This window comes from Elephantulus edwardii, unplaced genomic scaffold (assembly GCF_000299155.1).
Source record: "Elephantulus edwardii isolate Elephantulus edwardi_28Jun2011 unplaced genomic scaffold, EleEdw1.0 scaffold00073, whole genome shotgun sequence".
Lineage (NCBI taxonomy): Eukaryota > Metazoa > Chordata > Mammalia > Macroscelidea > Macroscelididae > Elephantulus > Elephantulus edwardii.
The window spans coordinates 1,934,224-1,945,425 of NW_006399823.1; the positions used below are offsets into that span (position 1 = coordinate 1,934,224).

An 11,202-nucleotide genomic window follows, 5' to 3' on the forward strand; every position below is an offset into this window, starting at 1 on the left:
GTCACCTTCCTCACCTTCATAGTCACCTTCCTCACCTTCATAGTCACCTTCCTCACCTTCATAGTCACCTTCCTCACCTTCATAGTCACCTTCCTACATGTTCAGATCAGGACTTAATGCTGTGAAGTCATGGTTCAGTCATACTGGATGGGAAATATGACAGATAAGAGTACAACACTACTAAACATCTGTCTCCCGCTTAGAAAACAGGGCAGCATGTGCATGGTAGAGCAGCCAAGTCTCTCCACCATCTGAGTTCCCCTCTCTGAGATGGTGATTGCACCCCTTAGTATGTGTCGCATCCCGTAGTTGTGGCAGTAATTCAGGGTCACACGCTAGGCTCCTGAAAAATCTCGTGAGTATGCTTGCAAGTGTTCCAGTCCGGGCCTTCAACCTATAATTGTTCCTGTTGTGCTTATTTTTTCAAATCACCTAGTTTTTTTAAAATTCAGGTCTGTTCTGGTCCCATTTTGCCAGCTATGGCTGAACTAATTCCATGCCCTGGTTCATGGTCATCGTTAATGGCTTTTCTGCCAATCTGTACGTGATTCTCTAGTTCCCCAAATATGATGTCCTCCAGTGACTGATCATTCTGATGCTGTGTCCATTAGTGTTCTCCAGTGATCTATACAGTTTTCTTTGATTTTTGAAAGTGAATTGCCAGACTGTTTTTCCTGTTCTGCCTTAATCTTGAAACTGCCAGAACCTATACATCATCATTGATCTTGCTGTTATTTGAAATGCCAGTGCCATAACAGGTGGTGACTTTTGAGTTTACCATCTGTTTATTTAAGCAAGCACTGTCACATAACCTCTACCATGGTCAACAATTAAAACGTTTTTGTCGGCCCAGAAAGTTTTCTTTTCCCCAAGTGTAGGTGAGCATTGATTTGGATCTGGAAAAGCTTTACCTTTTCTGGAATGACATGTAAATGAAATTCTTTATTATGTAGCATTTTAATCCAGCTCCTTTCACAAGTACATTTGGAAGTCATTCATGTAGGTATCAGTAGTTCTTTTTAATTGCTCACTAGTAGTCTGCCCTGTGAAAGGAACATAGTCTGTTGGGAGTTGATCTTTGATTCCATTCTGTAAATTTAATACCTGTGATCCCTTCTTTTTTTTTCCTTCTTGCTGCCCTAGTCCAGCCTCTCATGAGCACTTCTCTTAAATGTCTCTGTCTGCCTTTTTCTCACTTCCCTCTTTTCCCATGCTTTGTAAAGCTGCTGTGTGGCAGCAGTCATGAAACTTCCTCAGAAAGCCCCTGGCAGTTCCTTCATTAAAAACCCCTAAACTCAGTAGGTTGGCATTTGAGACTCTTCTTGAGCTTGCAGCCTTACCTTCTGCATCCAGAATGCTTCCTTTGTAGAGGAATATTGTTAGAACCGCTTCTAGAACTTTTAAGATGTCCTTTTGTGTTATGCTAATAAGTAGATAAATTTATACTGTAAAGAATTAATTTGACATCCTGAAGCTTGATTACTACTGCTATCAAGTTATTATTGATAGTAGTATATGAGAGCTTTGCTAATTTATTATAATAAATATGCATTTTTAAAAATTTTGTTAACCAAATATTGAGGAAGGAATAAATGAAAGTAGGATACTTGAGTGATAAGAGATGAGCAATGTCTACCAGTTGATGAGGAAAGATTCAGCTAATAGTAACCTAGTCCTTAGGGCATTGTGCTGCTGATGTAAAGGCCATGCCTCTTTGGTGATGTGAATCTACTGGCAGCTCTGCAGGATGAAGATGAGCAGTCTCCTCCCATGTGATTTACAGCCTTCGAAAAAACACTGGAGGGTCAGCAATGAGTCAGTCCCAGCTTTACAGCTGATAAAGAGATCAATGTAGCTAGGTCTCCTATTACTGGAACTGTTCCTTGTTCTATTTTTTTTTCTTGTGTAATCTTCTGAATACTATCTCTATCTTCAAATCACATTCTGTGTATTTTGCAAGTATAGATTTCTTATCAGTTTTTCCCATTTTGTGTTTCTTTGTACCATAATCATTTACTTCTCTGTCAAATGTCATCTTCGAATTTCTATCACCTAGTTCAGTGCCTAAGGAGCCTGGGCAGTGCAACAGTGAAACATTTTGGCTGCTAACTGAACCAACCAGCCTCAAAAATTTGGAGATCTGCTTCTGTGAAGATTACACCCCAGCAATCCCATGGCTCAATCCATGTGCTCAATCACAAGGGGTTACTGCGGGGAAAATGATCAGTGAATCTGGATACATTTGTTGGCTGGATGAGCAGATTGCACTGCCTGCCTCACTTACTGCATGCCGCCTCCAGAGTTTCCTAACTTAACACAATTGGGACTGGATAGATCTCTGTTGTCAGTGTCTTGTCCCTTACATTGTAGGTTTAGCAACATCTCTGGTCTTTACCCATTTGATGTTAGTAGGACCAAGCCCAGTGGTGACGACCAGTGATAGGGCATTATTGCCAGTGTCCCCTGGAGGCAGGTGTCTGTGGCTATAGACTGAGTCCCCAATGGCCTGCTCTTTTCTGGTGTGATCTCTTGAGAGTCAAAAACCTCACATCCTTGATATTGCCTGGCTTCAATGGGGACTGCCGTAGGGCACCATCAGGGGGATTGAGTGTAGGGGCTTATGGATTTTGATCATCCTCATCCCTTGGCTTTTTCACTACAGACTGCCACGCTCCGTCCCTACCTGAGTGCCGTTCGGGCCACCCTGCAGGCTGCCCTCTGCTTGGAGAACTTCTCTTCCCAAGTTGTGGAACGTCACAACAAACCAGAGGTGGAAGTCAGGTATAGAAGGAAAAGGTTGGGTTGGGGGTGAATGTTGTAGCCACAGAGATGACTTGAGAGCATGTTTTGAACTTAAGTCCTGGAATGATCAGGACAGGCTGCAGTTCACATTTTTTGCCTTCTGCCAGATGAACAGTGATTCACAATTTGGAGTTCAGAAAATAAGGTCAGTGGATTGGCAGGACAAAACCCAGGGGAGAAATGTACCTTGGAAGCAAGACTGATTGACACAGATATGACTGCAGAGTAGAATTGTGGCATTATTGAACCCATGGGCAGTTTAAAGAGAGAATGAATGAACTAAATAATTTGAAATGCGAACACCATTCTCTTTAATTTAAAGACCGAGGAATTTCTTTTTCTCCCATTAGTGTAGACACTGTATTTCTTAACTTTTGTATTTATGTGTTTAATTTTTTTTATCTAGTTTATGTTTTGTAAATATTCTTTTCCCTCTTTTATATTTAATCTGGCACATATGTAACACATAACCAACATTATCACACTAATCGCGTATGTTTGCTTTGGAAAAGAAAAGAGAAAATGGGTAAATAACAGACATGATAGTTTGGATGTGCCCTGTTCTGGTGCTTAATGTTTGTGATTTCTATTGGGCATTTGAAATTCTGAGAGAAGTTCACAAACACTTCTACCACGGTTAACTAGCATTATAACTATCTGTGGATTTAGGGGCACTGAACTAAGGCTTCAGCTGGGAGGAATCATGTTAAGTACTGTCAAGTTGAATCTTGTTAAGTACTGTCAAGTTGAAACCAACTCATGGAAGATCCATGCAGATTTTCAGAGGCTATAAGTCGCACTAGAGGAGACTGCTCATCTTTCTTCCAAGCATCAGCTGGCAGAAGAAATGGGTTAACAGTACAGTTCCTTACTATTGAGCCACAGAGCTCCCCAAGAGGATTCTTAGTGGTAAATAGTAAATCATTCTGGATTGATAACTAAAGGATCGGCTATGTATTAGTTTGTTTTTACCTCTACAGGTGGATTCCTCCATCTTACTCCTTAAACAATATATGAGTTTGTCTATAGGGAGTTGTCTGGCTAACCAAAAGACTGTATTCTTGGTGGTTTAAATCATCAGCTATTCCACAGGAGAAAGATGAGCGGTCCTCTCTTCATTGCTGTTAACACCTCAGAATCCTGAGAGAATGTCATTTGCTGTGAGCCAGAACCAACTCATAGCTATGAGTTGATGAGTAGTTGTTATTAAAATGAGAGCTGTACTTTGTAAGGCCCCTACTTTATGTCAGGCACACTGGTAGGCACTTGACCCCTTTTGATCTCCCTCAGTCTTCACAAGCAAAATAGGAATCGGTCATTTCACAGATGTGGAAGTTAAAATTCCAAACGGGGTAACTTGCCCAAAGGAGAGTAAGAGGCTGGATTTCAAATCTATGTCACTATTCCAGAGCTTGGCTCAGTCTTCTGTAGAACATTCCTTCCTACAATTTTTCTGTCCCTTGGCTTCATTGGTCTCAGGTCATGCTTCTGCACCTGCTGTGAGCTTTCTTTAATTCCCTTTATCTCTGTAGTACATAGACCTCTGTGACATTGTGTTTTCAGGAGTAGCAAAGAGCTCCTGTTGCAACCCGTGACCATTAGCAGGAATGAGAAGGAAAAGGTCCTGATTGAGGGATCCATCAACTCTGTCCGGGTCAGCATTGCTGTGAAACAGGTAAGCTCACTATGGTGCCCCTGACTTCCCTCCCCTCCATGGCCCATAATTGGGAGTTCTCTCTCAAGCCAGGGGCTCACATCTCAGAGAAGTTAGCATGCTGGATTAAAGGCAGGAAACCTCAACCTTACTTGCTGGAATATGTTAGGATGTGATTTGCCAAACTCAGCAGATCAGAAGAATGAGAAAAGGAAAAGGACAGTAGCTCCACCTTTGAGGCCGTGATGTGGTAGAGAGTGTGGGAAATGTAGCTGCCAAGGTACTGGAGCCAGTTTGGTCAGAGACCTGTCAGAATGAGCAGTGACTCTAATTCAGAGAAATAAGTAGTAGTGGCACCAATTTGATACCCATACACGGATTTATAGTAGAAAAACAGAAAGTCGTTTCTTACATGTTTCTTCAGGAAGTCCCTGCCAGCTTAATAATATTTGCCAAATTGTTGACTATCTGGATAGGTTTTTACTTAATAATACTGAGTCATTGTATCGAAAGGAATTGGCAGATACAGAAAAATTTAATGAAATAGCATTTGAGCCAGAGCCTATGGTGATGAAGGCAGAAGTTCAAGCTGCTTTGAAGGAAATAGCAAAAAATAAGGCCCCTGAAATAGATGGTATACCAATTGACATATTTCAGCTAACAGATGCTGCCGTGAATGTGCTCACCAAGTTGTGCCAAAAAATCTGGAGAACAACCACTTGGCCAACTGACTGGAAGAGGTCTATATTTGTTCCCATCCCAAAGAAGGGCGACCCAACTGAGTGTGGAAACTACAGAACAATATCATTGATTTCACATGCAAGCAAGATTCTATTGAAGATTATAAAAAAATGACTGGAACAGTACATCAGCAGAGAACTGCCAGAAGTCCAGTCTGGGTTTAGAAGGGGTCGTGGTACTAGGGATACTAGGGTACTAGCTGATGTTAGATGGATCTTAGCTGAAAGCAGAGAATACCAGAAGAATGTCTGTCTGTGTTTCATTGATTATGCAAAGGCATTTGACTGCGTGGATCATAACAAATTGTGGCTGACTCTGAGAAGAACGGGAATCCCAGAACATTTAATCGTGCTAATGCGAAACCTATACTTGGACCAAGAGGCAGTCGTCAGAACAGGCAGGGCAACACTGCATGGTTCAAAATTGGGAAGGGTGTACGCCAGACATGTGTCCTGTCTCCATACCTTTTCAACCTGTATGCACAGCAGATTATCCAAGAGGCTGAGCTCTATGAGGAGAAGCGTGGCGTTAGGATTGGTGGACGATCTATCAACAGTCTGTGTTATGCAGATGACACAACCCTGCTCACTGAAACTAAAGAGGACCTCATGCACTTACTGCAGAGGGTCAAGGACTGCAGCCTTCAATATGGACTGAGGCTCAATGTCAAGAAGACAAAAATTCTCACCACTGGACCAATCGGTAGCATCAGGATGGATGGCGAAGAGATTGAGGTTGAGATTGTTCACAGCTTCAGTTTGCTCGGCTCCACGGTCAACACTCTTGGCACCAGCAGCCAGGAAATCAAAAAACGTATTGCGATGGCAAAGTCTGCAGTTAGGGACCTCTCCAAAATACTCAAGAGCAACAGTGTCTCTCTGGAGACTAAGGTCCGCCTGATAAAGGCCATAGTTTTTGCAATCACTTGTTATGCATCAGAGAGTTAGACAATGACTAGGGAGGATGGAAGGAGAATTGACGCCTTTGAGCTGTGGTGCTGGAGAAGAGTATTGAATGTACCGTGGACTGCCAAGAAAACAAACAGATTTGTCCTAGAGGGGGTTAAATCAGGCTGCTCCTTGGAGGCAAGGATTCTGGGGCTTCATCTGACATAATTTGGACATGTTGTAAGGAGAGACAGGTCTTTAGAGAGGGACATCATGCTGGGTAGAGTAGAGGGACAACACAGGAGGGGAAGACCCTCTATGAGGTGGATTGATTCAGTGACTGGGGTAATCGGGATGGGTGTGTCAGAGGCAGTGCGATTGGCACAGGATAGAGCAGGGTTTAGGGCTGTTGTACATAGGGTCCCTCTGAGTCGCAAACGACTCGCCGGCACATAACAACAACAAATTTAAGTAGAATTAATTTCCTTTATTTAAATCTGTGTGAAAAACTGTCACAGTGCTATGTAGGAAAAACCACGTTTGTCACAAATAGAGGACAACTCTGAAACAACAAGGAAAAGAAAACTATGGTATTAAAGTTCAGACACTTTAACTAGACGCTTGAATGCAGAAGACTATTTGTTGGGGCCTACTATCTTGGTTAGAAGACAGTAAGAAAAATTGAGGAGTGTTAAGAAATACCAGACCTCCTTAAAATTATTAAGTATTTAAAAGGGAGAAACTTTGGGGATTATTTGGTGTTCAGTGTTACAAAGTATCAACCACTTGAGGTTATCTCTGATGCCAGGTGATACCTGTCACACACATTAAGAAGTGTAGTAATAATGAAACAATAAAGAGAAAGGCCATTTGGTATCTTTGTATATTAGTGTAGATTCTGGAAGGAGCTGACTAAAGGCTCTGGCTTGCCAGGGCTACCTTTCTGACGTGAGTGAAGACAAGATTCTGCCCAATCAAATTGGAAAGGCCCTCATGGAGGCCTTCTTTTCAGTTAGCAGCCAGTTCTTCCACATTGTAGAATTAAGGCAGTGATGGCCCTCGTTAAACCAAACCACACCATCTCTGCTGGGTCTGGAGGTTTGGAATCCAAAAACCAGACTTAAAGTTTCTGTTAGTTAGGGTGTCATATACGAGAAATCGATTTCTCCTTTGTTCTTACCAGGCTGATGAGATTGAGAAGATTTTATGCCACAAATTCATGCGTTTCATGATGATGAGAGCAGAGAACTTCTTTATCCTTCGAAGGAAACCAGTGGAGGTGAGACTAGAAGGGACCTTCATCCTGAGTTAACTACTCCTAGTGGTTTGTGACCTTGTCCACAGATGAGGACTTCATTGTCACTGATCTGTAGTTTGTAGAACCAGGATTACTGATTTTCTGGCTGAAAGGCACTCAGTGACTAAGTTAAGAGTTGGCCTTAATCTGAGTGTACCTCAGCTGTGGAAAAGGCAAAAGTTAAGAAACAGTGCTTGTGTCTTAAGAGCCTGTAATCTAGCCACAGAACACAATTAGAAGTTTTTCTTAAACTGTGTCACCAACTGAGTTGTCATCTCAGAGCCACAGATGACACAGGATCAGTTGTTGCCTGACTTTGAATTTGATATCTGTTATGTAAGTAACAATATACCCTGTGACTGAGCAATGCCACCCACGTTAGCATGTGCCCTCAGACAGGTAGGCTGAGTTCTTCCTAAGCCTTCTCCGGAAATTCCTTTGCCAGCCCTGCATCCAACCTTTGGGGCTCTGTTCAATAAATAAAACTGGTAATCCACATACACCTTATATAGTATAAGACTTTAATCCCATATCTTTATGCCATCACTTACCTAGTCTAAATGTTTTTTAATTGTTGGATTCGAATATTTTTTTTTTTTTTAATTTTATTATTTTTGTACGTGTACCATCAAATCAGATCTGACAGGTACAGGAGGAGACTGCCCTTCCTTCCCCGGCAGAGCATCTGGTGGATTCGAACCGTGCGCCTCTGGGATTGTAGTTGTAGGTCCTTGCCAGTAGGCCACCAAAGCTCCCCTGATTCAAATCTTTTGTTAAAAGATTCCAAGACCCTTTACCTTCCTCGACTCTGAATGTAATTGTTTTTGCCATTGATAGTATTCCAGAGGCATCTCCTGTCCACAAAATTTATAGCTGCATTTGTGACTGAAAGGGTGTATAGCTTGGGCAGAGTTCATGGCCAGCTGGAAGCCTTGTGGATGAATCAAAGTGGAACATGTGGATAACTGATTAAGTCCTCTGGAAATGCTGATTCTCTTCTGGTTTTCTCTGCCCTGCTTCCTTCCCTAGGGGTATGATATCAGTTTTCTGATCACCAACTTCCACACAGAGCAGATGTACAAACACAAGTTGGTAGATTTTGTGATCCACTTCATGGAGGAGATTGACAAGGAGATCAGTGAGATGAAGCTGTCGGTCAATGCCAGGGCGCGCATCGTGGCTGAAGAGTTCCTCAAGAATGTGAGCAGGGTTTTTCTTCAGGGATGGGAGGAGGCATGGGGTGGGGAGACCTTACATCTGCCATGGTGGCAAAGTGGTGCAGAAAGTGTCCCGCTGGTCCTGGAGGCCTCCAGGACTCCTGCGTGGCAGGTCAGCCAGGCACTTTCGAACTGAGGCCGTGTCCATGGCTTAGTATCTGGGCAGCACCTTTCTTAGTGTCGCTCATTTCCACATCTCACAGTATTCGCCTAATCCTTGCTGAATCAGATCCGAGTGAGACACTTTTACTGTCATGTGAATTTTATAGGAATACAGGATAATTATGATCTAGACTTAAATATTTTCTTTAAGTGTCTGTTTCTCAGGCTTAGGCCATCATTTCCTCAGCCTGCTTCCAGTCACTTTCATGCTTTAAGTCTTTCAGTACCCGTTATGAAAAGAACTGAAGTCCTTGAAAGAGAAGGAGTTGTTTACATTAATGTGTTGAAGACCTACTTGTTCTTATTTTGATGTTCAGGACATACCTTCTTTTTCTTTTTCCAGTCAGTCTTTACTTTGTGGACATGTTCCACCAGAGCCTGCAGACTGAGCCCAGAGGAGCTCGGATTCTTAGAAATCATGGCTTCTTCCCTGGTGTAGTTAGTTTTTTGAAGTCAGCCAGTATAGAAAGTAGCTATATTGTCTGCACAGGGTAGTGTAGTGGTTAAATCGGCACAGACTGTTTCTCTAATACTTACTCAGTTGTCTCAGCTATAAAATGGAGATCTTTGCCTTTCAGAGTAAGTTATGTCATTGCCATCAAGTCAGAACCAACTCATAGCTGACCCTCCAGTGATTTTCAGAGGCTATAAATTGCACAGGGGTTAAGAGTAGGGTTGTTCATTTTCAACTGTGAGGAAAATCAGTTCTTGTCCCAATTTATTATTTGGCTCACTCATACAGCAGCCATTTCATTATTGTTGTAAGGTCCATAGCAACCTTAGGGACAACTGATAAGAACTCTCTCCTGTCCTGTGCCATCTTCACAATCTCAGACATACTTGAGCCCGTTGGCTGTAGTCACTGAGTGAATCCATCTCTTTGAGGGGTCTTCCTCTCTTATACCAACCCTCCACCTTTGTAAGCATGATGTCCCTTTCCACAAAATAGCCTTTCCTAGCAACATACCCAGAGTATGTGAAGCTTTGTTACCTTACCTTCCAAGGAGCACTTTCTCTAAGACGTAGCTGTTTGTTCTTTTGGTAGTTGGTGGGATACTAAGTACTCTTCTCCAACACCACAACTCAAAGACATCACTAATTCTGTCATGCTTATTCATTGTTTAGCTCTCAGATGCATAGCAAGTGAATAAAAAGGACCATGGTCTGAATCTGGCGCACCTTAGTCCTCAGATTGACATCATTGCTCCTCAGTAATTTGGAGAAGTCCCCGAGTGTGAATTTGGCTAGTAGAATAATTTTATTTCTATAAAGTGATACTTGCTGTACAGAGGTAATGCGTGATTGCTGTGAAACTGAACACTGTGACACTGATGAGTCAAATGCCAGAATGGTTTCCCAAGGTGGACAGTGTTTGGTGGAGTTTCTCAATTAAAACAAGGTTGGAAACAGGAGTGGCATCCACTTCCGTACTAGCTTGCCTCTGGAAACTTATGAACCTGGAGAAAGGACGAAAGTTATGCAGGTGTCCAGGACTTTTTGCTCATAGGGTCACTATGAGCCACCTGCAACTTGATGGCACTTAACATAAAGTCATAGGGAGTGCTAGTGGCTTAGTGGTAAGAAACTGAAGCTGAACTGCAATCCCAAAGGCACGTGGTTTGAATCCACCAGCTGCTCCATGGGTGAAAGATGGGTAGTCTCCTGCCTCAGAAAACCCACTGGAGGATCAGCTATGAGTCAATTCCAACTCTACAGCGTATACCAACAATGAGTTATGTAAATAAAAAAAGGCCGTATAATATGTAAAACCTTCTTTTGTAGATACCAATTTTCAGATTAGTAAATGGGGCTTCTGGGAAGTTTAGCCACTTGCCCAAGGCCCCTCAGGTAAGTAAATGGAGGGACCAGGACTTGGAAATAAGTTTTCTGACTTGAATAACTAAGACCGTACCCCAGAATATAATGGTATTATTATAATATACTCAGGTGTATGTAGGGATCTGGTGGATAATGTAAATAAGTGAAGCGGGCTGGGTGGGGGCTGATGAGCGCATGCTTTGTCTAAAGAGGACCTCTGTTGCTTGGGCTAGCCTATCATGACTTCATCTTCCCATTTTTTAAAAAAAATGACCAGCCTCTATGTTTTTAAACCACTGTGCTGAATAGTGCTCCTCTGTGGGCTGGGTTCAGCCCATGAGTCTTGAGTTTACAATCTAATGTAAAAAACTTTAAATATCCTTTTAGGGACTTGTTCTAATTAGGAGGAAGAACCAGAGCTTAAGACAAAGTATTTGATCTTTGGCCCCTGTCCCCAAGCCCTATATGAGCCCCTATCTTAAAGAAGACCACCTCAGTTTACCAAAGAAGAAAGTGTATGTCAAGGCTTTACAGAAGTTGCTGTGCCAAGGCCACCAGGGGATGTAGAGAAGCCCACTTCGCCCTCCAGTGTTGTGCCTGCTCTAGTGCTGGCTTGGCCAGCAT

At 42.5% G+C, this 11,202-nt stretch overlaps 1 protein-coding gene across 1 annotated transcript; it reads left to right on the forward strand.

Annotated features, from left to right (window-relative positions):
• Positions 1-2,667: 2,667 nt before the first annotated feature.
• ARPC4 (actin related protein 2/3 complex, subunit 4, 20kDa) lies at positions 2,668-8,931 on the forward strand. Its single transcript, XM_006888953.1, has 5 exons — positions 2,668-2,781; positions 4,366-4,477; positions 7,268-7,363; positions 8,411-8,581; positions 8,926-8,931. Exons 3-5 carry the CDS (start codon positions 7,304-7,306, stop codon positions 8,929-8,931), a joined length of 237 nt encoding a protein of 78 aa, XP_006889015.1. The 5' UTR covers positions 2,668-2,781; positions 4,366-4,477; positions 7,268-7,303.
• Positions 8,932-11,202: the final 2,271 nt, after the last annotated feature.